Source organism: Dromaius novaehollandiae, chromosome 1 (assembly GCF_036370855.1).
Source record: "Dromaius novaehollandiae isolate bDroNov1 chromosome 1, bDroNov1.hap1, whole genome shotgun sequence".
Lineage (NCBI taxonomy): Eukaryota > Metazoa > Chordata > Aves > Casuariiformes > Dromaiidae > Dromaius > Dromaius novaehollandiae.
The window spans coordinates 207,002,059-207,029,581 of record NC_088098.1 but is presented as its reverse complement, the minus strand read 5'-3'; the positions used below and the strand labels follow the sequence as shown (position 1 = coordinate 207,029,581).

Sequence of the window (27,523 nt, the reverse complement as noted above, 5' to 3'; positions counted from 1 at the left end):
GTCCTGTGGCGGTGGAGGCTCGCGCGGGAGGAGGCACGAGGAACAGCAGGCATCGGGCCCCTGGCTGAGCGCGAGGCCCTGTGGAGATGAGGCAGCTGAGGATTCAGGAAGGGGCCTTAAAAATGATAAGAGCTTGGCTAAATCTTTCTTTCAATAAGAGAGTTAGACAAGCTGAGTTTGATTAAATGCTCAAAGGAAGTGGTGTGAGGTAGCTTGAATATAGTCTGTAGACTATAGAGTATAGAAATATAGTCTTCAGTATAGACGGCTTTTGCTAGTAGAGGTCACATTGATCTAAAGAAAAAAACGTAGCAGGAGCAAGCAGCTGAAACCAGTTCAGTTCAACTCAAAGAGGAATCAAGGCATTTTAAAAATATGAGAATACTTAACTATTGCAACAGCTTCCAGTGGTGTGCCAGATTGTCCATCATCCAACACCTTTAAATTAACCTGGAGGCCTGGCACTCCTGTATGGCGGTGGGGCATGGGCACATGGTACTTTATGTTATGGCAGAGATTGTGCTAGATAGGTGTCTCTTGCCTTGAGATCTCTGACTCACTGATGTATTTCACGCGCCACATTTGTCTTTTCAGATCGCTGTGATAGAGGAAGATGTGGTTGGGTGCTGTTATTTGAGTAAATAGTTGACAGGTTGTTTTGATTCTAGAAAATTCACAAAAAATCAGATTTTCTCACAAAAGATCAGACTTTATGATGCGGCTTCATAGAAGTTTGTGCCATTATGTATATGAGGAAGAAGAAAACTGATCAACTGTGTTTGAATGATAAGATTTAGGCTGAATTTTGAACACTAGGTCATGTTCCCTAGATCATGTTATTTTTTAAGCCTGCTTTCCTGTTGGTGGGAAATGAATTCATTGCTGATCATTCTGAGCACAAGAACAAGAAAGGATACAAAAAACCCCACCTTTGGATGCATCGTACAACTCTTAGAGCAATGCAGTTAGGATGTATTCAGCATCCCTCTGAACATGGTGTCCCCGTAGCCGGAGCATGCCTGGTATCTAGTTGTGTGTCAGTGGAGTGCGGAAGGAGGACCTACTTTTCTGAAATGTAATTAGCTAAAATGTACCAATGCTTCAGGGAGCTCCTGCTTTTTTTTTAAAAAAAAAAAAGGTGGAAAGTCAGAGTAATCATTTGTAGTTCACCTAAGAAAGACTTTCAGGACACAGACTACATAGACTATGGTCTGGTGCCATGGTTCAGCTCTTCTCTGAGCCCTGGAGAATTGCTAGTTGGAAACTGCTGTGTCTATGGTACCTTTTAATACCATGCCTTTGGGGAGCAGCATGTGTGTGTGTGAAATACATGTTAGCTGCTAAATCACCATGTGTCTGAGATATGTGAGGTGATACTTGGCAAGTTTGGGGGCTAATTTGAAGCTATCGTTGTCGCTGGTTTCATTGGCCTTTGAAGCTTGTCATTTGTTTCAGCCTTTGTGTCTGAGCAACTGAAAGCAAAAATCACAGAGGGTAACTCAATTTTCCCAGCCTCTAACCCATCATGGCTCTGCCTGGCTTTGCTCCACCACGCGGTTCGGAGATGCTGCGAACCCACAGGCCTTAGCTGCAGCCAACTTGGCACCTGGCGTTGCGGAGAAACACAAATGCTGGCTGGTTTAACCTGGCTGCAGATGCCTGTGCAAACAGTGTGTGTGACTGATGCAGAGCTACTGGGGCTCAAGCTCTTATTTGTAAGCGCTGCAGCTGGCAAATTAAACCTAGAGCTTAATCAGCCTTGGTGAGCGGCTTACCTTCTGCAGGGGTGGCTGCGCAGATGTGAGTCTGTCCCACCCCTGATTCGAGTGGCTAAAAAAGCACAAGAGGTAAAAAGGTTGTGTGGGGGGGTGGATATATCTCCTGCTTTTCAGTCATTTCTCTTGCTTGCGCATTATCAAGTTTTTCTCCACCAACAGAAGGGCCAGGCATGCGGGAGCAGATTCCCACATCAGTGCTGATGATTACTCCAGCATTGGTTTCACCGGAGCGGTAACATTTCACGTGAGATTAGCTCATTAAAGAAGCTGGAGCTGATTAACGTGAACAACAAAACTCTCCCTGTGACTCGCCTCCTGCCAGTCTTTGGGGTTCAGATTTAAGACGCAAGTTCATGGCTAAAGGCTGTTTCTGTACTGCCCTGTCCATCAAACTGGACAACATGCAATTTGCCAGTTTTCAAGGAGATAAAGCCAAGTGTATTGAAAACCCAAAACAATAGGTTTGGTTTATAATAGAGAGTCTCTTCTTTCGTGTAGCAGTCTTCAGTCAAGAGAAAAAAAATGAGCGGACCACGATAGTTTGCAACTGAAATGAGGTCAGAGTCTAGCCTAAAATGTTTATAGCGGCATGTAGTGCTCAGAGCTGTGTTTTGGACTGGGGAGTCATCCCTAGTGGCAGAATAATAAATCTCATCTCCTGCAAGCCTTTCTAGGAAAGAATACAGCCCACGCAAATAGGCGTGCTTCCTCAGCGCCTCCCGCCTGCACGGCTTCAAAGCGCGGCCTCGGCAGCCGAAGGCAGGGATCGGGCGGTTGCACCACGTCGCTCTCCGGCCGCCTCCGAGTTCGCTTGGCAGCAGCCGGCCGGGCGTCGTGGCGTGCACGCTGGCCGCAGGGCAGGCAGGACGGCTCGAGCGGCCGCGCCGCTCCGGCATGCGCGGGGGATCGGCGTGGTCGTCCGCCGGTACAAAGCCTCCTTGCAGAGCCGTGGGCTTGCGTGGAGCGGGCATCGTCCCGACGCACACCCCCGCGTTGGCACGCTGGTGTCTGCACAGCACGCGTTCCTGCCCGGCTTTAACGGGAGGTCTCTCTCCTTTCAGTTCGAAATAGAGATTCAGAGGATTTCGGAAGCTTACGAGGGCCTGGTGAAGACCACCAATAAGAGGGAGTCTCTGGACAAAGCTATGAGAAATAAACTCGAAGGAGAAATTCGGAGGCTCCACGATTTCAACAGGGATCTCCGCGGTACGTTAAGTTTGCTTGTTTTTTTTTTTTTTTTGCCCCAGCATTTCACTTTTCACAAAGTAGCAGGCTTCAGACGAAGAGTGTCACACATGTTTTAGATAAACTGGAGCAATCAGGCTCTGCTCACTGACATAAGACAAGACTGCTATCACCTCCCCAGTTACAAACAAATCCTCCGGCAAAATATGAGACAGCCTCAAACACTGCCTTTGAGTTTAACACTTCTGATACCAGGCTGACTGCAAGGGCACCAGGCCACAGGCTGGGTCGAGCTCCAACAAACTGACAGCGAGTGGCCATACAGTGCAACCATGCATGAATCTCTAACTTGGGTGCCTTCACTAGCCAGTACACATCAAATTACCAAAGGTATCTCTTTTTAGTGTAAAAAAACATGTAAAAACTGGTAGCGCCATCACCCTGATGCGTGTACTTTGGTACCTCCTTGTCCAGTGAGATGCCCTCTGAGAACTGGGTCATGCTTTTTGCATCAGTTTGGGGAGTCTGCCAGGTGTTTTTGGGCGAGCAGGAGGCAGTGGGATGCTGCCCGTGGTGTGGGAAGGGAGCCGCGTCTCTCTGGTCGTGGTCCTTCCCAGGGGAAGCTCTCTCCGCACAGGCATGGCTGCGGAAAGCCGCCCCTCTCCCGGCGGGTGCACGGAGAGACCTGGCGCAGCGCGTGGGTGCCGCTGCACCGGGGCAGTCCTTGGAGCACCCCCCACTCTCACGGCGAGGAGGGCACAGCCGTTTGCTGCCCAAAAGCTAGAGAAACTCAGGCTGCAAATGCAGCGCACACTTTTTGCAGTGTGCAAAATGAACTGCTCAGACAAGTCCGCCACAGATGGCCGAGGCTTTTCCCCCGGCTGCTGTAAATCAAGGTGTTCTCAAAGACACAGCTTCATGGAAGAAGTCTAGAGCCTCATCTTTGATGTATGTGTCAGCCTCCATTTTAATGCCCTCCTTCAGAGAGTCTATTTATACTGCGCTACTGGCATGCATCTTATTTTCTTGGTTGGCCTACAATTTTATATACATATATTTATACTTAAAGTATTTCCTGTTTTGTGCAGAACGACTGGAGACTGCCAATAGGCAGCTAGCCAGCAGAGAGTTTGATGGGCATGAAGATAAGTCAACAGAGGGCCTTTATGTCACTCAGAGTAAGTACTGCATTCATCTGTTTTGAAAACACACATATATATCTATATAGATATATATGTGCGGGAGTGGAGGTGAATATTTTGCTGTTATTTTTTATTTTCCTTATGGCTTGGTTTAACTCAGCTAATTCATCATATACTCTTATTTAAGCTGCCGGCTGGGCTGTTTAGACTGTTTTTCTCTAAGCACCAAAACCAGGCAGTGGGAGTTAATGGTAACACAACTTAGCTTATTTTTGATAAATATTTATCTGGAATTGTGAAGTGTTGCTTGCGGGGATCATCTCTCGAGATGCATGCTTTTTAGAGAAGCCAAATTCTACTGTCGGCTGGGAAAAATCCAAAGCAATCTCTGTTGATTTTATTGTCAGTGCCATGGGTTGACTAACAGGAAGGAGAGCAGGGTAGGACCCTTCCTTTTGACTGAGGACTGAAGAGACAAAAGTTGTCCAGTTTCTGCCACTGTGAAAAGTATCCATTCCCTTTAAGTTTTAGGCTCCCATAATGACTGAGCACAGTGCTGTAGTATTTCCCTGTCATATGCTGATGGCTCCACATGACCAGACAAACCAAAACCCAAGCAGCCTGATGCCATGTCACAACACGTAGCTGCTTGTATACCCCAAGCATCTGCAGCTCTCAAAGATGCATCTCACAAAAGTTTGACCATGTAAGCGTTGTGCAGCAGCTTGCAGGTTTAAAGCCCATTGAAGCAAATATCCTGTGTACAGCTGATCCTTCTGCTTTATTTACTGCACCAAGAGCTTCCATGGAAGCCAAGCTGCAACTGCAAATCCGTAGCTGGAGAGCCGGCTGCCTCCAGGAACGGTGCAGCGCGTAACAGCACTCTGCATGCCCACCGCCAGCCCAGCAAAGCCGCCTGCCGCTCTGAAGGCGGGAGAGCCTTTTCCTAGCTCCCACCTGCAGTAACGATACCAGCACGGCAACACGGCTGATATCTTGGTGCATGTGTGCACAAACCAAAAGTGACTCTAGGTATCTTTCCCATGACTGTGTTAGCTTTGCCATATTAACAGTGCTGTGGAGGCATGCCCCCAGGGCGGCAGCCCGTTAAGCTAAGACTATAGGTATGTAAGCCGTGTCGTCCTTGGGAAGCATTCAGGCTAAGTCACGCCGGTGCAAATTACAGGCTGGGGGCTCCTGTCTTCACACACAAACAGACCGGCTGATTCCCCATACACCGGTAGCTGCGAGGGCTCGGAAAACCCTCAGGACAGATCAAATCCAAGTCAATTGCCAGAGCATAACCATGCTTTGTGTGCCTAATGATAAGTAGCTAGCAATAAACCTTTATGCTGTGCTCTCAGCATATTACTGCTATCAATTCACAGCTTATGAACAAATATAGCTTTTAGGATCCTATCACAGCAGAGGAGCTGGATGCTTGGAGTGTCTCCCTGTCTAGGCCAGAGAGCTAAATGTTACCAATGTGTTGTAAAGTGCTTCTAAGAATAGAAGAAGTGGGCACATATAAAATAGGCCCTCTTTAGTCGTGTTTCTTGGGCTGCTCTGCCACACAGAATAATTAGCTTGATATTAGAGTATCAGTCAAACGCATGCCGCTGAAAGTTCATAAAGGGTTTCTCTTGGAAATCCTCTGGCAGTCCAGGAACCATCCCACTGACCGCAATTATATGCTGATGTTCGTGATGTTTTCCCGAGGGGCAGAGCGTGCCGTGAGTTGCACCCCACTGCCAACCCGGGGGTTTTGCAAGCACGACTTGCACCATCCCTTGCATCTTTTGGTAGGGGGCTCAGCCAGAAAAGTGAAAGAAGAGTGGGGTTCAGCTCCAGCCTCACTGCACTCAGTGCAGCTTGTTTTGTCTGGTCATGTGTATACTTGTCTATTGAGACTGAAGCAGTCATTTTTAGAAAAGGAGAAAAGGTGGGCTCACAGTGCCCACATGCACTCCCATCGGCTCTGGCAATTTTGTCATGGAACTCATGGTTTTTCTCCTGAAAGATAGTAGCTTATGAGGTCAGATTAGTAAATGCAAATCTTATAGCTTTCCTTAGGAAAACAAAAGCAAAGTTTTAGTCCCTAAATTTATGAAAAATAGCCTGAAAACATGACCCTTAATGTTCAAAAGCCATAAGTTATATAAAAAGGATCCAACATTAACAACTTCCTAAATGTTATCATTTTTAAGTCAGTCTCATGATTACATGAAGAAGATGAAGAAGGATAAAACTCCTGCAGTATTTTTTAACACTTGCCATTGGTAAAACTGCAAACATAGAATTAATATTGCAGTAAAACTCCAGTAACAGGAAAAACTCACTGAAAGAAGCCTTAGAAGGCAGCCTATGCAGGGCTCATTTCTCAGCTCCTTCAAGTGCTCTCCCTTCTGAAGGATCACACATTAGCAGTGTAGCAGTGCAGAGAAGTCATCTGCTCTGAGATGGAGATGAGAGGTGACAAAAACTCTTATTCTTTGTAATAATAATAGGCAAAGTCAGGCTGTGTGCCTCAAAGTATTAGGTGCTAGGCATTTGGATGTAATGAAAAATGCTACTATTGTATTGAGTGCAGTAGAGAACTCATATGCTATTAGTTTCATGATAATTATGTGATGATTTGTCAGTGAAAAAGGTTCTTTTAAGGAAAGGCATGAAGCAACGAATGATTAAGGCACATAGGCCCATACAAGTGAGAGAAGAGCAAGTTAGAAGGAGGCTGAAAGATGCTGTGATTAGGGAGAAGGAAGGAGACTGAGAATGATTTCAAGGGTGTAGGACAGAGAGAGAGCTTATGATAGAGAGTATCAGAGGAAAAAAATTATTTCAGTGGAGTCTGATAATTCTGTGTGTTTTTCTGGGATTTCTGGACATACAGCCACTCTGTCAGAGCCGGGGTTCATCCAGGCTGCTGGTTTTTCAGCAGTCTGAGGCAGATTGCAGTCTGTGCACATCCAGATTAACTCCACATGCACATGCATGGAGTCAGACGTGGCCTGGACCCTTTCCTGGGGATACACAGACATCCTTGCAGTGCAAGGGTAGAGCCTTGTGCTGCTTGGGAATGTCGGCTGTGTGGTAGGTATGCTGTGTAGTATGTGCATATATAGCTCTGCCCCAAAAATCCCAGATGAAGGAATATTCCCATTTTATGAATCTGGCCAACAAAAATGCTTACAATAGATGTGTTTGAGAGTGGTGTTTTGGGCAGGCTAAGAGATACTTGGTAGTTAAGACAGAAAATAATCAGAGGCATAAGTTTCAGGTATCCCTGATCTCTCACTTCCCAGAAGTGTGTTACACACACGAGGAAGGCACATCAGGAGATAAGTGCTTCTCCTGTGCTTTCAGAGACAAGGACTTGTGTAAGGAACAACACAGGGAGCTGAAGAAACAGTGTTGTATAGAAAAATATGTTTGTTCTGCGTGGCTTACCCCAACCCTCAAAAAGGGAGGGGAGTGGGAAATCCGTTTTCAGTTTTCAGCACATGAAGGTCAAATTCTCCCTGACTTGTACTTCGTGAAATGCAAATGGAAGTGCCTAAGCTGTAAATCAGAACACAATGCATTTAAGCTCCCGACGATACTTCCACAGGTAAATAAACCTACTAGCACCGGCGGAGATTTCGTGGCTTCCTCAGTGTGGCCTCCTCTGATGAAGGAGGAGAAAGCATCAGACCTTTCTGAATCCCTGTTTAGGTCATTAACCAGGAGATTACCCTTTCACTTATTCAGAAAATAAGTGATAGCCAGATTCTGCTCGTTTGTGATCAGTGGATTTGCTGTGGCATGGCCAGTGCAAAATTTGACCCTAAGTATTGCCATTAAAGCAGTAGTAACTCTTGCTCTGACCAGCTTACCTCAGGAGGTACTCACAAGCCTGGTTAACTGATGTGGTCCTAATTTGGATTTAGTTCTCATTGCTTGCAATTGATAATTCTAAAGGTATTGCACAGGTACAAAGATAAGTAGCTGCCTAAAGAGAGATATATAGATGTCCATCTCCTTTGCAGACACTGTCTTCTAATATTTAAGTACATTAAAATTCATCATAATTGTTAATTCCAGCATGGAATTCTTGCTAATCATCATCCAAGAAAAGCTGAGATGGGCCTCATCTTTGCAGAGCATGAAGTCGTTCAGTTTTTCAACCTTTCCTCGGTCTTCACATGGCAAGAACTCCAAAGAGCTTTGTCAGGAACATGCCATTTGTAATTGAAACTGCAGGAGGAATGTAGGGTGGAAAACTGTAATGAGCTCTGCTGGCGTTTGGCCAGGACACAGGGGTTAACGCAGCTGCTCCTTGTGAAATGTGCTGGGAGACCTGTAGTATCTGATTTTCTGAAAAGCGGAAGCCGTGGCTGCACACATGCAGTTGCATTCCTTATGGGTATGCAACAACCCGGACCGAGCGAGCTACTCTGGGAATTACTCTTGGCAGAGGTGTTCAGGAATGAATGTGAATAGAAGCTTAATCTTCCCCATCCTGGAAGCAGGAATGAGCTAAAAAGAAAGAGTGCCCTGACCCACTGAGATTTTACTACTGTTTTTCCAAAAATGATCTCTCTTCTGAATGCCTTCCTTTGTTCAGCTCAGCCACTCAAGGTAGGCTCCTTTCGTGGACTTTGCCTGATAAACTTTGGGTGCCCATTTGTATCTTCCTTTTTTTTTCTTTTCTTTTTTTTTTTTTTTTTTTGGACAGAGAGGGCAAAAAGAAATGCTTGATTCCCCAGTTCTGCTTTCTCCTTCAGGCCTGCCTTAGCCTAACCAAGTCTTTATCCAGCTCTGCGGCTGCAGAGGGGGCAGTGCAGCTGGGTTTGGGCCAGAGGGGTATTCGCTTTGCTGTTAACCATGCTCCAGCTCTCTGGAGGGAAGCTCCACTCTCTGGACCTGTTTAAGGTGTGAAGAATCTATTAAAAACCTCATTCTGGGAAGTGGAGTTGAGTGAATGGGATCTGTTTATCCAGATGTTTCATGGGGTGGAAAACGGTAGTTGAGAGGTCTTTGGAGGAGGCAAAAAGACCCCATTGCATTTCAGATTTTGCCCATCCTTCCATATTTGTCAGTCTCTGACATTCTGGATGGTGTCACAGGCCATGAGGGTCCACCTTGCCCTTCAGCCCAGTGGCTCATCACCCTGACACCATTAGAAGGTCGGGCCCCTCGAGTCGGCCAAGTCACGGCTCGAGCTGAACGAGCAGAAGAGGTGGCTCTTGTTACCCAGCACGCCTCCCGGCGAATTAGCCGGCCCGAGAGGAGGCCGGCAACAGCTGCGGCAGCATACACCCGTGTCTGTAGATGGCTGACAGCAGAGCTCATCAGCACACTTGCCATGTCAGGAGTTGCAAGGCCGATGAGAGGCTAAATACGTCCCACAGTTTTTACTTAAGAAAGGCAAGGTCACTAGAGAGCCTCCTTGGAATTAACAGCTGTAAGGAAGGAGCAATAATCTAGAAATACAAACCTGCATAAGAGAAATAGTTGGAAACCCCACAAGGAACATAGTATGAAAGTGATTCTTATTTCAGCAGAACTTCCTGGAGCCAAATTCTGCTCTCGCTGCCACCATTTGATGTAATATTGTTCCATTAACAGTGATCATTCTGTAGGAATCAGCAGTGTCTTTAAAGGATGTCAGTGTTACCACTGCGTGGTATCCCAGCAAGGAGCAAACTTAGGATGCATTGATATGGTCCATAAATCAGTCAAATGAGTTGATACTTAGGTATAATGTAGTTATAGGTGGCTTTGAGGACATGCATTCAACTGATATAGGGAAATAGTACACTAATAAAAACGTTTCTCATTTTTTTTTCAAGACTGATCTGATTAAAAGCTTTTGTTAACCCACAGACACAGAATATAGGTGTAATGTCCTCAGTGTATTAAAATACAGCAATCAGAGGTAGTGGCTGGAAAGCTGCAAGGTTACAGCTGTAAGCAACAGAAGAGGAGCCTTTTGGGATCAGTTCCTTGAGGGGATATGGCGATTGATGCATGAGAACAACAGAAATATTTGTTAGCTGGAGACTATTAGGTAATAAACACATGCACAGGTAGAAATAACTTCCTTCATAAAGGATATGCAGAGTGTAGCACCGTAAAACAGTATTTTTAGGCTTTAAGAATACCTGTACGTACTTGAAGAGAATTTAAGGTATATTCAATAAAGTCCTTCTTTACTAAATATTAATGCAATACAGGAAAGTACTGCCAGCATTTTTCAGTGAAAAGCTGATGGGGAGAAGTGTTGTGAGCTGTTAAGTAAATTATTCTTGCCAGCTTTTTAGTGGGTTCAGCAGTCGTTCTGTGAATGGCATAACCTTGCACTTCTTTTTAGGAGGGAATAAAAAACTTAACGCAGCAGGACAAGCAGAGTGCTTCGAGTTCTGCTGATGAAAGGTGAAAGCGAAGGTCCCAAGTCCTGTTTTGTACACACTGTCCTCCTATAACATAGGTTTCAAATCCACAGTGCAGCAGGGGTGGTCCCAGCACATGACAATTTAATGCCACAGGACTGTAATAGCATTCATCTTTCAGCTCCCTCACCCTCTAATGAAATTAGCTGCTTGATAATTTGTCTGGATTTACACTTTTCTGCAATGCATATTAACACTTCTTCGGCTGAATCTGATTGAAGTAAATGTATTTGCTTTGAAAGAAGAAGCTTACATATCCAATTTAAAATTCCTTGCTGGTGTGGGAAAAATTCAGGTCATGTCATATTCAGGTGTCTCATGGTGCCAGTTAATGGCGTGGAAGGCACAGGAATTGGTGTATTTTGCTCACAGGCTTTGTAGAGGCCAGTGTGCAGGCATTGTTGCTAGGGTCTGTTTTTTCTGAGGTGCCGAGTTCCTCCTGTTAGCGTAAATAGAAAGATGAGTGGATTTGGTCTCCCCTCAGCCACATGTGCCTTGTTCCACATGGCTCATCTTGTATTCATCTCACCTCACGTAGATGCCTACCAGGAGTGTGTAAATTAACACTGTTTTCATCCCACCTATAATTAAGGAAGAATAAGGTCCTTCCAGAGGGCAGCTCCGGTCTGAATGGGCTGACATTGGCCCTATGAGGTTTCCTGTCCCTCCTCAGTGACTTCTGGGAAAGGGGATGGTGGGACTTCTAACTTGAGTATTCAGACTCAGGTGGGACAGTCTGGATGTTAGAGGAAGATTTTCTATGTTTTGATATTTTTGGAGCAGCTTTTCACTTTGGTTAAGAAATAATACATTCTGTAATGCTATGTTTAAAAAGTCAAAATCAAAACAATGTTTAACTGGCGCCAAATTAATTTTTGGAGAAATTTTTCCTTCATGGAGGCTTTCCAAATACTCTATTTTTGGTGTGATTCAGAATGAAGGCCAGATTTTGAAATCTCAGATTTCACTGAATGAAGCCTCCATCTCCTGCTCCTACTAATCTTTAACTGTTTGCAGTCAGAGGGCAGGAACCCAGTGATCAGCCAGGGATGCTTGTATTCCCAGAAATAGTTTCTCAGCGCTGTCCAGGCAGATGTAGATGGGCCTGACCCTTTCAGCAGGCAATTTGCCAGCAAAGTTAATGGTTTGCCTGTGATTTGTTGCTGATGGAAAAGATGTGAGCAAAGCTGACTGAAATTAGCCAGGTTTTAACATAGTTTTACACCTTATCCAAAAAGGGAAGATTTTTTCAGCACAGAAGGTATCTGTATGTTTTAGTTGGCTGCAATGGTGAGACTGGATCTAGCATGGCAGAGGATTGCACCAAGATCTGAGGCTGGATGCTGTTCGGTGGGTGCTGTGTGACGTGCGCTGTCGTGGCTGATTGTATGGGCAGCCTTGGGTATGACCATCATGATGGAGGAGATCACTTACTCCTGGTATATTAAGTTGCTTAACAGGAGAGGATCACAGGTCTTTGAGGCGCCAGAAGGACCCTGAGATCGTGTTGGACTACAACGTGAACCAGGATCCCAGCAGGGTTAGAGAGCACGTTCCTTGCCCTGACAGAGCTCTGCAAGTGTCTCCATGGCCCCCTGAGGCTGTATGGCCAGAGAAAGCCCATCCGTGGAGGATAACTGTCCTCTCAAGTAACTGAATAGAGATAGGTCAGGGAGGCCACATGGAAAGCATCTAGGGGGGCTTCTCTGTGAGGCACTTTCATTCGCTCTCACAGAAAGCACTCAGAAGTCAATCTGTTCCTCAAAACTTTGCAAGAGGCCTTTTTACCTCCTGGCGGTCAGATGCAGCTGTTGCCTGACCATGTGTTGGCCAACCATTTCCCTGCCCTGGGCAGGAGGGAGGCACAGGGAGGACCCAGATGTCTTTTGCCCTCACATTCTGCACAGCTCAAGGTTTCATGCAGCCTCCAGCACACCAGGGTCATCATGTCCCCTATCTTATTCTCCTTTATTGCTTTTGCCCTCTTCAATGTTCAGGCTATATAGTACAGATTTATGTTTATTATTTGACTCCTTCACATGTTCTGTACCCCATGATCGCCAGAGGCACCCCTATCCTTGCAAATGCAATGGATTGCACATGGCACTGCCTGCATCCACATGGCCAAGGTTTCTTGTCCCTTATAGCAGGATAACAGCATCCAGATTTACAACTATAAACAGTCCTTGATGTACGCTGCCCTCAAGGAGGGCCTGAGCATTGTCTGGGAAAGAGGTGGCTCTCACAAGGCAAAATTTTGCTGGGGAATGTGCTAGAAGTTCAATAGTAGAGACAATTGTAAGCGCTCGGATCCGCAACTCTGCTAGTGCAGATACCAGTTGAGGTACCACTTGTCTCTGCCATTGACCTTCATGGAAAGCTGAGCAACAAGAACGCAAGTTCTGGCAGTAGAAACTCCTTGCCCGTTGCATCTGAGCACTGTTAGATCCCAAGCGCTGTGTTGTAAGGGCCACGCTCACCACTGTTTTGCAGTTTTTGCTATTCTAGGGAGGTGCCAGCTTACCTCTGGCATGTGGCCCAGAGCCTGTGAGCTATTCTTATAGAGCAGCTCTTGTTCTTGTCTTTCTTCCAGACAAAGAGCACTTGAAGGAGAAGGAGAAGTTGGAGATGGAGTTGGCAGCCATGCGCTCTGCCAACGAGGATCAGCGGAGGCACATCGAAATCCTGGACCAGGCTCTAAACAACGCTCAAGCCAAGGTCATCAAACTGGAAGAGGAGGTGAGACATGGGTATCATTCCTCTGCTCTGAGTCAAATGATGGCTTTCTCCATCCAAGTCTTGAATCTCTTTTAGCCATGGTGTAGCAGTTCTCTCCTGCTCCCCTCACCTTTGCCCTGCCAGACAGAAAACACGTAGTTATTCAAAACTGAGCCAGACGAACAAGCAAAAGAGACCACAAGCATAGGTGCTTTCTGAGCAGAGCCTTTAACATGTAACCAGGAAGATGATCAAACTGTACTAGCTGATGGCTAATGTAAGTGTAGGTCTTAACAGTACTATCAAAGAAAAAGCTGACTGCTCACTGACTCTGGACAGGTACTGCAATAACAACATGTGATGCTGATACCTATTATTTCTCCTCAGCGAATGCCAGGAGGCTTTTGAGATACACGTGGCTCCGTGATACAGGGTTTGGTAAATGCATCTAACCAGCGGTCTTAAAAGAACTGGCTGATCTGCCTGGTGGTAAATGTTCCAGGATTTAGAGCTACAAAGAACTGCAATATTTATTTGAGAGTTGAAAAAATCTATCCTACCATGAGACCCAAGAAGTGCCGTCTATGCAAACCCCCCAGGAGCTCTTTAAGCAATGATCCTGTGAGTCTGGTCAATGAAAATAAGGATTCAGGTGGGGAGAGAAATCCCAGGCACAGAGGGCTCTTCAAACTAAACAGACAAATGCCCAACAGCATCTAGTAGCTAGAAGCTGAAGCTGGACAAATTCAAAATGGAAATAGTGCTCAGTTTTAACTGTAAATATAACTACAGACTACTGAGTGATGTTGTTGATTCTCTGTTATTGGAGGTCTCTAAATTTCAAGGACCTTCAGGAAGAAAATGTAGGTTTAATGCAGAAGTGACTGTCTGAAAATCTGTGCACTGTGGAAGATCAGTCAAGACTGTCATAATAGGTCTTTTTGGTTGTAAAGTCTCTGGCCCTGTGACCAATGGAAAGGGAGGACATTTTATGGAGAATAAATGTGATCTTTAATGTCTGAGCAGTGGGCCACTGATGAGAGGAAGGATAGTCAGCTAGGAGGCTTGGGTAGAGGTAGGTGCTCTCTCACACACTGCCAGCATGATCTTGGGCAAGTCTGTCCCCTTTGGTGCCTCATTTCCCTCCTGCCCTCTCCAAGGGTTGTCCTGGGGATGAATCCACAAGAGCCAGGTGGGAGCAGAGGTCTTTCGATGTCGGGGTCTAGGACGTAGCCTTGGAAGGTCTTTTCTGAAATACCTGCAAGTAACTAAGTTCATTTTCTTTCTCTGTCTTGGAAAGATGAAGAGTGAAGTGACCTCAGTGATATTTGAATGTTTTTTAGCAGGGTATCTATGATGACAGACTCCAGTTAGGCTACTTACTAGTTACTCAAAGCCTGGAAGATTTAAGGTACTATGTGAAAGGGCTGAAAGTGATTTCTGTTTTGTTCCTTCCCATTAGACAATTTTGACTTCATCTTTGGAAATACTTCTTTAAAAACTCCTTACCCTCTGGTGTACATACACTTGGCAGCAAGAAGAGAACCACATTAAGTCTAGCTGCTCCTCTGTTAGTTAGACTGAAGTCTGCTTACCATCCAAGTGTATTTAGGGCAGTCCCTTTGGGGTAGCCACAGGAGCTAACGTACTTTTAATCTATACATTATTGACTTGACACTGTTTGCCTTAAAGGCAACCAGAGGTTTTCTACTTGCATTTCATTAGAAGGTGGCTGAATAAAAGAATGTTTTAGGTGGCAAAACCTGCTCCTGTAGTCACAATATCACACAGGGGACAGAAAGTAATAAGTTAAAGTAATAAGTTTAGCTCCTGGCTGCTCCACAGACTTTCAGTGTGGTATTGGCAGGTAATGTCAACTTGAAGATTACATGCTGGTGAAGGTAGCAGAAGCATAAATGCAGATTTCCAGGCGGGTAGTGTAAGAAGCTATTCTGTGCCTTCTGGACTGTGAATACTTCTGCAGCCTGAAGGCTCTGTCTCACATTCACTGGGATCTCAAGTTTCCAGTTCCTTGTCTGGTAAACCAACACAAAAGTGCCTTTGCCAGGGGTTGGAGCTGGGATCCTGGACTGTGACCTGGAGGAGCTGAGGAATGGACAAATGTTCTCCTCCACCATCTCTGCTAGAGAGCAGGTAACCTCCTGCCCAGAACATTTTAGGTGTTACAGAGGTGGTAGCCTGCTGCCCAGGGCTTGTTAGAGGCTCAGGGGCCTGAAGGTGATGCAACTGTATTTGCCAGAGCCCTCAGCCTGAGCAAACCTGAATTAACCTGGTGGTTTTTCATTCTAGGAGGAATTGAATTTTCTCCCAATTCTTGCAGTTTAAGGGTTTCAGGAAGGCTCATGCAGCTCCAGGGATGCATGGATAGTGCTTAAGTCGTGGCTGCCTGTGTGTGTCCAAGCTCTGGTGCTCCCTTTCCCTTTGGCCTGTTTTTTGTTATTAAATCGGAGCACCTTTTCAGTGGTGTACAATGGGCCTGTGGTTTTTGCAGCTCAGTTTGGCACATTGCTGGAGTTTTGAACTGTCATCTTAAATCAAGGATTCTTACTATAATTGGAATATATTGAAGCAAAAAGAAGAAAAGCACTCAAATGAAAATTTTTATTATTATTAACAGAGTTCTGCGTCATGCACAGCTTTGTAAATCCCCACGGATTTCTTCTGCCACCAGAATGTAATGAAGTTTAAAAGCTTTCTAAAGCAAGACTTGAGAAATAAGTTGTAGCTATTAAGTTGAATTAGCATAAAATAACATACTATGTAAATCTGCATTATCCTGGGTGCCTGCTGGTAGAAGGATATAATTCAAAAATTTGTGGGTCGTATTATCACCACATGTCATTTGGGAGACTACTACTGGAATAGCGTGTCTCATCCACACTTCAAATAGAAAACTGCATAATTGTAGAGGGTTCAGAAAACAGTTGTAGAATTAATTTCAGTTCCAGAAGATATGCTTTGCTGTGATCAATTAAAGTTAAGAGATGACTGAGCTGCAGTCCATATGCATGTACATGAAGAAGGGATTGCTGTCAGTCAGATTAAAAATTGCCCTTTAATCTAACATAAGAAATAACGAGATGCAGTGTTTGGGAGCTGAAGCTAGGGAAATCAAACCAGAAGTAAAGAGTAAGAATAATTAACACTGGAACAACCTACTTAGAGTTATAGTGGATTCTCCATCTTTTACAGTCTTTAACTCAATTCCATAGATTTTTTTTTAATAGATATGCTGTAACTCAAACGGGAGTTACGTACTCAGTGCAGACATTTTACCATAAGACCCACTGGTCGCTACGCAGACATATTTACTTGATCAGGAGCAGGATTGGACTGGCTCCTTATAGCCTTAGCTCTTCTTCATTTTTATTTTCCTAATCTCTTGGACAAGGGCAGCATTTGGGCAAATTTGCTGATCCCGTGAATATGTGAATTGTTTCATTAAATGCTTCTTGCTCTAGCAGATCACAATTTGGAAACAGAACAAGAAGTAATTTGCTTAAATTGCATAAGAAAGCGCCAGATTAGCATTAGGGTAAAAGTTTTCTGGCAGTAAAAGAAAATAAGCAGCGAAGTATTTTGCTGGGGGAGGTTGTGGAATCCCTACCCCAGAGGGTTTTACAAATGGGTTATACAGACATCTTCCAAGTATTAGGTAGGTCAATCATACCTTGCAGCAGGAAGACGGACTGGTCCCTTCCAGCTATATTTTCTTTGAATCTATGTATCTGTGAGGTAGTGTATCTTCGATTCATCTATTTTCAACTGTAGTCTTGCTTCCTCACATATGGGTACTGAACTGACAAGCCCATTAATTTTAATTATAACGTTTTGTACTTCGATTTTTAAATGTATGTGGATGAATTTTTTACTCATGAATCTACAGGCAGGATAAAAATGCCAGCTTTGGCTCAAGAACCTCCCTATGAATTTATGAATGTGGGAACTGTATTTTTGCATGTTTTGAGCAAAGTTGTTTACTAAGTCAGGGAATATGTACGCATTGCTTCATTCCCACAAGTCGAGGTACACTCATGCAAAGTATGTAAGGCCAGGGGTTTAAATTGCTCTAGCTAAGCTGAATTCTGGCTTGCATGGTATGCACGGCCTCTCCCGCAGACAGCAGGACCCCATGGGAGCAGACGAGGTCTGCTGCTGAGGAGGGAGTCTGGGAGTCCAGCTCAGCTCACTGAGCCAAGCTCTGCACGACTGGGAGACAGCACAGGCGGCTTCCTCCTTGCCAAACAACATGGTCACTAGGAAGCCATGGATGTGTCTGTCCTGCAGAGCTCCTGAGCAGTGTGATTTTCTTGCTACTGCTGGAGACTAGTTGGATTATAATTTCATTAATTTTTATTCAAGTCCCCAGGACTGGTAAGCCTGACCCTGATTATGACAGGTTAAGGAGGCTATGCTGCAATCTGTTGGACCTGGCTGTGGAGATGTGTTTAGGGCAAACTTTGTTTTGCTGTGTGCTGTAAACAAGCCTATATTTCACTTCTCTTGTGCAATGGATGGATTTAGAATGGCAGAAGAATTTCAAGGAGAGCAATTTTGTTATTATTGTAATGGGTGGGTAGGTACCTAGGTGAATCTGGCATCATGCAAGGAAAACTTCTGCTTTGCAACGCCAGAGTCTCAGGCTAAGCAAAGGACTCTGATGAAGAGGAGGCTGCTTACATTGTCCCACTGCAGCCCATGAGGAACCAGAGCCAGGTTTTATTTACTGTACATGCCCAGGAATGAAGCTGCAAATTTTGCAGTACCTCTTCTAGGTCCACAGAGATATTTAGGGGCCTCATATACCTGAACCTACATTGCTGTTACTTGCAATAGCAATTTAAGTACTTATATAAGGGGTAGGCAACTGAATATCTTTTTGGGTCTGGCTTAGCCAACTCATAATACCTATGCAGGCCTCTTTTATCTATCAGCTAGTTCGCTAACATTGAGGTTAATGTGTTCTTCTGTTTCCTATTTTGCTTCTGAAAAGTTCCAAGTCTTAAACAAGTGCACGAGTAAAAGACGAACAGGAGAGTAGAAGCCCTGAAAAGGAAGTATCTTAGTAATCATGGCAATGACCTTGAACACTTCCATTAACATCTGCTTCAGATGGAGGTCTGAATGGAGCTTAGCAAAATGTTCTGATCCAACATTCAAACTGATTAACCCTCCCTTTACGAGGCAGGGGTTTAAGTCAAGAGTCAGTTTGGCCTTTTGGGGTTTGCAGCTTTTGTTTCTGTGCACTGATACTTTCTCTACTACAGGGCAGATGTATTTAAAAAGGTAAAAGTATTCATGCTTGTAAAAAGAAAATTAACTATAAAAGGCTGGGGGAGAAGAAGTAAACCTAGTCTTCCCTGGGGCCAAATTGTAGTCCATGGGGTAAACAGGTCCCACTGCCACAGTCCAGCATGTGAGTTTTTGGGTTTGCATCCTTGCTTCCTGAGAAAGAGGACTTTTCCTGGGGAAAGGCAATGGTGCCTGGTTCTGTCCTGGCTGCACAGCTGGCCCTGGAGCCGGTCCTGAGAGGTGCTGGGAGCTGCAGGTTGGCTCCCAGGAGCAAACCCCTTCTTTGTGCCAGTTTTTGGCCTGCAGCCAGTTCCCAGAGCAGACTTTGATGCCTATCTCAGTGTCCAGCACATGTGATTCTGAGCGTGTCCAGCATCAGCAGCCCCTTCTCCCCAGCGGCCCTAAAGCATGTCAGCTCCTGCCAGGAGCCCATATCACGTTACCTTGCTGTTTGTCAATTAGCACTCAGTTAGCGTGGTAGGAGGCCAGAAGAATAAATGCCAGATAATAGCAGCCAAGCATCCTAAATGTCTGCAGTCCACTTGCAAAGTCCTTTTAGGGTATGCTACTTGAGCAGTCTTTGGCCATAAAATGTCATATTGCAAAATCCTTTTGTAGTGTTTGGCCCTTAAATAATCCCAGTATGCATAAAGAGGGCATGGCTTTAGCTGACAGCAAGTCTGTCCATCTGCATGGCTAGGAAGCGAGGAAGCATACCTAGCACCTAGCACTGCCCCATTCACCCCCAGCAGGTATCTTCTTTCTTCTGGGGCTGTCCTTTCTCCATCAGGAGACACTGTGTTGAGCAGATATGCAGTGTTTAAAAAAGGAAACTCCATTTAGCTGCTAACGACGTGCAGTGTACCGCAGGTTGATGATGCCCACCAGGATTCCTCTTTGCTGAGGTCAGTCCCTTGTGTTTGCCGAAAGCATATTCACCACCATGACAGCTCTCGTTAAGAAAGTGCCAGGCGGTTCTTTGGATAGTTAATCCTCAGGGTGTAAAGATCTCTGCCCGCTTTCTCTCTGAACGTGGCAGAGCTGCCACAGCTGGTTCCTGCCATGCCCTTTCCCGGCTGTATCCAAGTATCCTCTAGCACTTGTCCTTCCCCATTGCAATTTTGGCTTAAGTGAGAGGTGAAAGTCATGCTCACACCTAACTCTGCATGCCAGCAGCACATGGGTTCCTCTCTGCCCTGGGTGCTCTGGGGGTGGGGGCTTGTGCCCCGTCAGTCCAGCTCATGTTGCTCCCTTGCTGACCCCGTGTGCTGTCCCCAGCTCCGCAAGAAGCAGGCCTATGTGGAGAAGGTGGAGAAGCTGCAGCAGGCCCTGACGCAGCTGCAGGCGGCCTGCGAGAAGAGGGAGCAGATGGAGCGCCGGCTGCGCACACGGCTCGAGCGGGAGCTGGATTCGCTGAGGATGCAGCAGGTGAGGGCTGCACCATGGGCCCCCAGCGTGCCCAGCCATCGGGTCCAACCCAGGGTCTATTTGTAAATTGGGACAGCTGTTTTCAGCTGTACCAGAGGTCACCTTGCTTTAGAGTTCAGGTTGCTGGGATTTTCAAGTAATTCTTTCCTCAGCAAAGCACTTCTAATTACTGATTTTAAATGGCAGCTTGTGAGGACTATTCATTGCTGGCACAGTGGCACTGCTGGATGCTGCCTGACTCTTCCCTGTTACTGGGGTCGGGCAGTGGTTGGGGCTCCACTCCCAAAGGCCAAGGAGAGTCTTGCCCCCACTCCATCACTGGAGGACAGACAATATCCTTCTCCACTTTCTCTCCACAAATTGCATATTGTGCAGCATCAGCTCAGTATTGCAGGAGGAAAGGAAAGCTGTGATACACATGGGCATGAGATTTAGCCCATAGTTTTCAGCTGGTCTTTTTTTTTGAAAAGGCAAGGTCTGATGAATCTGATAAAGTGGAAGCAAGGACAGAGGCAGTATTCATTCCAGACAAAGATGATGATGTACTTGGTTCACAGAAACCTTTGCCCATGATCGATCTGGAGACAAATGGGGCTGTCATCTTCAGACAAGGAATTATTCAAATCTGAATCCAGTCCAGAATAGGCTAGAAGAATAGATATGCATTTCTGTCTATGTCCCCTTGATTTTTTGGCAGCCCTGTGTCCTCAGAGGTATATTTTTATGCTCATATTTTATGCACACTTACTCCTTTGGGTAGGCAACCTAGTCTCTCACATTCTCCTTCCCCAAGACCCAAAGTCAAGTCATCTGTGAGAAGGAAAAAAAAGCATGAGGTTGTAGAGAGGATCCCAGTCTATAGCCAGCACTGAATGCTGAACCCATAGGAAGTGGCTCCAGAGGTAAGCGAACAGATGCGCTATATTAAACCACCACTTGGGAAAAAAACAACAGAAGCAAAGCGTGATGCTGTTGTAAGTCTTGAAGGGCTCACTCTTATCTCTGTCAAGAAATGCATCTGCTACAATAACCTTTCCTTATTTATGAGCCACTAATGATGAACAGAGTAGCTGTTATGCAGAGTTTGTGTTGCCAAAAAGCAGAGGATCTGATCCTGCCAGCAGGATGCAACTGAGAAATAACTGCTGGCATCATCAAAGGATTACAAAATCACAGAGGTAGAGGGGACTTGGAGACATCACCCTGCAGACTTGTCCACCTGCAGCCCTAGGGCAAGGTCAGCTCATCCCAGCACCGTTCCTGACAGGTGTTTGCCTAATCCAGTCAGTGTGGCAATTGCACAGGTCCAGGCTGTCTCTTCCTTTGGGTCACTGTGACTGCTGTTATTTGGAAAGCCTTTTGGTCTAACTGGACTCTACCTCGCAGCAGTTGAAGTGCAGCAAGGACTTCTTTCTTGTCCTGTCTGCCACGGCCTTGGAGGACAGGCTGTTTCTGTCTCCTTCCAGTAGCTGTTCTCAATTGCCCCTCACCCTTCTCTTGTCTAATCAAAAAAACAGAGAATGAAACAAAACCATGAAGTAGGGATATAACATGCTAACACTGATGTCAGTGAATGAATATTCAAGAAATATACAATTAAAATTAAGTGAAGCTAAAAATAGAACTAAAAAAGGGTTTTTCTCTGGGCTGCAATACAGGGGCAAACTGATACATTGAGTAACTGGGATGGACTTTTGCATAAATCCCTGTCTTGGGAGTTCGGGGTATGTCTGCTTATTTTGCCAGAAAATTCCTTTGTAACTTACAGATTGCTTAATTTTTTTGGAACTGTAATTATCAACTGCATTTTAGGTTACCATAGTTCCCAAATGCCTGTACCAGTTTTATTTAGGAAGAGTCAAGAAGAAAAATACTTTGACTTCATGTCTCACCTATCTGCTTTGAGAGGAGAGTGTTCTGAGTATTTTTCTATTATTGTTATATTTTATATACTGGTATTATACTTTCTGTTTTATAAGTGGTCTTTAGATTTTAGAAGGGCCAGTAAAACACAACTCTGAGATGAAATGTTGCTTTGGAATGAACCGACTTTTTTTACTTCAGAAATGTCTTCCCTGAGTCATCAGTCATATCTTCTGAAATATTGTGTCACAGCGGAGAAAAAGAGTTTTTTTTCCAACGATTTGCCGCAGCCAGCAATAGAGACGCAGCACACAAGGAAACAGCAGGCCGGGCTCTCCTGCGGCTCACGTGCTGTCCACAGAATTGCTAATCAAGTTCCCAAGGCCCACCTGCACTGCCGCTGGTGTGTGAGCTAGGAACAAGAAAAAGATCCTCTTGACTTACATATTGCTTGTTGAGTGTGCAGGGGAGGCAGATGCTTTGACTGGGAATTCAGAAGACAGGCACCCATGATGTGCCAGGATGCCATTTTATAGAGCAGCTTTCCAAATGTTATCTTCCTGCTAGGGATTTGACAGTATTTGTAGTGCAACTGATGTTTTTGCAGGAGTGGAGCCACAGCAGTTGCTCTGAAGGTCTATTCCATATTGGAGTATTCCAGAAAATATTTTTCAAACACATCAGTACCACACCAAAGCAAAAGGCTGAAATCCTTTCCTGGTATCTCTAGGTTTTTTGTAACCAGAAGATGAGCATCTAGAAGGAGGAGCTGAAAATGTGCTTTAGAGCATGGAAGTGGCTGATGCCGCATCAGTGATGGCCTTTGCCAGCGGACGTTTGTGGTGTAGCACAGCAGAAAAACACGTGCTTCTGACACATGGTTTTCCCTTTAACACAGTATAGTGCCCTGTGGAGTGTAGCAAACCTCTTGCACTTTTTATCGTAAAAAACATTTACTTCTATGGACTTCTCAGTGGTATTTTGGCTGCTGTGAAATTAGCATTCTCCGTTGGGCTGTAGCTGGGTTATGTCACTTTTTTCTGCTTTTTTATATAAACCCTCTAGTAGTAGCTACCTGTCTGTAGGGAGCACTGCCCAGCCATCCCAGAAGTGGACAAAGTCCCACCGAGAAGGATATCTTGGCTTGAGGTATCCCACAAAATCCGTTCAAGTGAGCAGCTGGCCCACTACTTCTGTCTGCGTGCTCTTGTGTCTCAAGAAGTGTGTGCTGGCTATTGCAAGCCTCTAGAGAAGCACGCTGCCTGGCCTCCTGCAACGTGGTGACACTGGGTCCCAGCACAGGGTTTCCCTTCTGCTCCTCGCTGGCTGCACAGCCCTTCTCTGACCAGCTCCTCTTGCCTTGCTGGGGTAGGCAGTTAGACTGGCCTTCCCTTAGCTAAGAAGTAAAACTGGCAGATCTGTCCAGTACTGGAAATTTTTGACAACACAGCCCTTACTTGGAAGTGTTGCTGTATCCATTTATAGCATCGGCCTCTTTTTGAAGCGATGGTCTAGGTGTCACGATGCTGCCGAGGAGCTGGGAACCACAAACTGAGAGCCATTTTACATCTCCGTGGTTGCAGCTTTCAGCTCCTCGGTTCAGAAATTCACTCCCGGACAAGGAGCCCTGTTTAAGCTTTGAGCCCTGGGCTGAGGCAGCAACAGGGGATGTCTTTGTGTGCTCCAGAGAAGACGTGGAAAGAAAAAGGCCGGCAGCTCTCGCAGTTGGCAGGGGGTGAATATCTGTCACTGTTTCCATCCTCCAGAGGCAGGGCAGCTACCAGCCAGCCAGCCTCCCGGAGCACAATGCGCCGGCCCTGATGGAGCTAGTGCGGGAAAAGGAGGAAAGGATTCTGGCGCTGGAAGCGGACATGACCAAGTGGGAGCAGAAGTATCTGGAGGAGAGTACGATCAGGCACTTTGCCATGAATGCTGCAGCCACAGCTGCAACTGAGAGGTAAGATGTTATTACAGGCAGTCAGCTATATTCTCAGTGGAATGAGCATGGGGGAATAGTAAGGAATGGATATTTTCTTAAGGCTGGATTTTGCTTACCTTCCCCTGCTGAGCAGCTCCACCGGGGTTAATGCACCACTCAGTGGCATAATGCCCTCAAGATTTGATATTCAGCTAAAACAGGATTTGCCCTCCTGACCCAGGTCCAAAAGTTTAGCAAACCCAAGCATCAGACTCCAGCAGTGGCCTCCACAGCAAAATCTGAACATGCCAGACAACTTTGCACAGATAAGGTAATTCCTCACAACAGCATTAACGGAGCGAGGAGGAACTTCTGTCAGCATACAACTGGGTTCAACCCAGCTTGCTATATAGCCCCAGAGCAGTACTATTCCCAGGAAATGCTCTAACTTTACTGTGGGCTTGGCTTTCTGAGGCACGGTCCACCTGCAAGTCCCACTGACTGCAGCTAAACTCAAGAGGGAAGATCTGTAACTTTTCTTTGCCACTGGTAACACAAGTCTTTGTCACTGTTGATGGTCGGGAGCCAGAGTCTTAAGTACCACTTGAAAAGGAGACCTTCTTTTTTTAAAATCCTGCATATAGGGGTTTTGCTTTATACAAAAATAAAATAAAGCAAAACCAAAACTGAACTGTGATTTGAGAACTCTAGTATAAATATCACTTCTAGTGTTTGGGGGCTTTTATTATTCTTATGTTTTTCTTTGAATAAATTTTACATGGAAGATTTTCTCTCAGAGCTTTGTGAAGTCAAACACAACAGCGTTATTTTGTTACATGAGGGCCAAGAAGTAAAACTGACTTCAAACACAGCAGTGCAGAAAAATAGAGAGGTTGCAACAGTATTTTAAAACAACGGAGACTGAGAACTCTTCTGATTGTCTTTCGGTTCTCATGTTTGGTGTTTCTCCAAATACTGGTATGTTTTGTGAAGTGGTTGGGGGTGACTTGTTTGAAGAGTCCGTCAGCCTTGCTAGGCCTTCTGATTGCACAGGAAACCTGAAAAAATGACTCGTGAACTCCAAAGACAAACAGAATTAAAAGAAAATTGCACTTATTTATTAGAAATATGAGTCTGAAAGAGCCTCATCTAGTCCCTGCTTCTTAGCTGTGGCAGAAAAGTGTACTGAGACCATTTCTGTAATGTGTTTGTTTAACCTATTTTTAAAAACCTGTAATGACTGAAATTTCATGGTCTCACCAAGTCCCCTGTTTCAGTGCTTCATTAAGCTTCAAATTAAAAGGGTTCTCCTAATAGCTAAACTAAACCTCTTTACTGCAAATTAGGTCAATTTATTTATGTCCTTACCAGGTGCACATGATGAACAACAGATCGTTGTCAATGTTACAACAGCCCTTGAAATATTGGAAGACACATTTCCCCTGTTGTGTCTTCCCTGGCCTGAACTTATTTATTTCCTTTAGTCATTCCTCAATGTTGTATTCTAAACCTCTTCCCATTCCTGTTGCTTTTGTCTAGATTATCTCCAATTTGTCTGTGTCAAAGTGTGCCCAAAAGCGGACAAGGTATTCCAGCTATGCTTTCTAGCCATGAGGAGCATGGGAAAATTAACCTCTTTCCCGAATTTCTTAGAAACCAAATCCCCTGAATGCATCCTAAAGTGAGATTTGCATTTTTAAATGCGGTTGAGTGTATGGTTCAGTATGATCCTTTTCTTTTGCACTCCAGTCTAGACAGCAATTTCTGTGTTTGTTTTCACCTCCCTAAGTGTACTACTTTGTACCTAGTTTTTTAATTCCCTCATGTTGATTCAAGACCATTTCCCCAGTCATTGAGTGCCCTTTGATTTCCAGCCCTGTCCTCCAGGATGTTTTTTAACCCACCCATGGTGTCACCCACAGTTTTTAGTGGGCTCTCTGTTCCATCATCCAAGTTATTGATGAAATTAATGACTAAGCCTCAGCCAAGAATAGACCACAGCAAGACAACCTCATGCCAAATATCCCTCTGAGTTAATAGTAAAGATTTTTTTCTTTGAATGGGGGTTTCGGGGCTTTTTGCAGTTGCCGATCTCATTTGCAAAAGCCAGCCCCACGGTTTTAGGAGCCTGCCTCACTGTTGTGGACAGCTTCAGGGCACTGCCAGGCCCTGTTTCGACCCCCAGAACATTACTAAACCAGAGCTTGCTCCTGCCAGGGTGCATTTTTGGGAGGGGAGCGGGCCGGGGCTGACGGTGCCTTGCCTTGCCTTGCCTCGCCAGGGACACCTCGGCCCCGACGCACTCACGGAGCGGCAGCTACAGCGAGGGCGCGCTGGAGGCACGCGTCTGGCAGGAGGAGGAGGAGGTCGTGCAAGCTCACCGCCGCTGCCAGGACATGGAGTACACGTACGGTGCTGCTGCTAACTGCCTGCCCGCCCCGGGACGCGTGCTGGGGGGGTCGCGTCACAGCGTTCGCGTGGCTGTAGCCGGGGACGCTTTTGGATACGGCGGGATGCCCATCGTTTCGTTTGCCCCTCACACGCTAGCAGTGTGCTTGGAAAGGGTGGGCTTAGCTTCACTCCGACTTAGTTTTGCTCTTCGATATTACAATATAGTGATGAAATAATCACTGTCCCTTCGATAACTTCCTCCCTACCTTGCAGTTACATCTTTATGCCAAAAGTGACTTCCTTAAAAACAGACGGCTGTTTTCCTAGTAAAAGTAGGTTGACGTACGAGGAAGCTAAATGCTTGCTTAATCTCAGTGAAAATCCCCCGCTAGAAATAAGGGTGTCTAGTCATAAAAGCTGAAATTTTAATCCCACTGCTACAGAATCAGCAAAGCGAGCGTTTGCATTTGCACCGCTCTCTACTCATTAGCTGGCTGCCTGCTTATTTTTCCTTCTGGATGGACGAATATCTTAGTCGTACAAAGTTCGCAGTAGCATTTCAGGACAAACCTTCTAAATTTAGCATCAAAAGCCACTAAAAAAGATGCATTTACAAGTAGTAGTAGAAAATCTAAGCTTTTTTAGACACAGGCAATCAGAAAAATGTTCATTTGCACAAATACTTCTCCATTTTCGGCGCACAAATGGACATGTGGCCGTGTAGATAAATGTGTGCTAGACCTGGCCAGTGTTTTTAATCCAGACTTCTTTGGAGTGAAAGTGGCCTTTTGATGAGTAAAAATCTATATGCCTCCTAGGTTTTTACTGAAAAACTAGTTAAAAAACAGTTCTTCAGTTTTGGCTTTCTTACCAAAAAAAATGCAGATTATTTTATAAAACGATATATTTGTCGTTTGCAGAAGATGCAAATGATTGTTTTTACTGGGTTTGTTGTCCTCCTTCCAATGAAATGATGGAGTTTTGCCATTGGCTTCATTAAAGATAGATTAGGATCTTGTGTTTCATTGCAAATTAGACATCTGATTGTGAAAACTAAAGCCAAAATTAAGTTACTATCTCCCTTGTATCTATATGCTTTGCAGACATGGCATTTTAGTTGCAACTGCATCGCAAAATGCTGATGCATTTGACTATATATTGTATATTGCACTAAAGATACAGTCATTTGATTATAATTTTGTACCTGTAAAATTTTTATAATATATAAGCTTCAGTCTTTTCCAATATGATTTGGTCTTTAATCCCCTCTTATTCCCAGAGAAAAGTCTTAACTAACCAGTATTGTGTGTCTTCAGAGTCTTTGGGGGTCTGTATTGAAAAAATAGAGTTTTA

General features: G+C 45.1%; 1 protein-coding gene across 3 annotated transcripts in view; it reads left to right on the top strand.

The window, feature by feature from the left end:
• Positions 1–27,523, top strand: part of AMOTL1 (angiomotin like 1) — a 94,110-nt gene that overhangs the window by 60,085 nt on the left and 6,502 nt on the right. For all 3 annotated transcript variants that reach the window (XM_026109190.2, XM_064505114.1, XM_026109191.2), the window contains 6 exons: positions 2,840–2,984; positions 4,052–4,141; positions 13,133–13,278; positions 19,849–19,998; positions 23,628–23,818; positions 26,061–26,186. In XM_026109190.2, the coding sequence (XP_025964975.2) occupies positions 2,840–2,984; positions 4,052–4,141; positions 13,133–13,278; positions 19,849–19,998; positions 23,628–23,818; positions 26,061–26,186 (848 nt within the window). The remainder of the gene's footprint in view (positions 1–2,839; positions 2,985–4,051; positions 4,142–13,132; positions 13,279–19,848; positions 19,999–23,627; positions 23,819–26,060; positions 26,187–27,523) is intronic.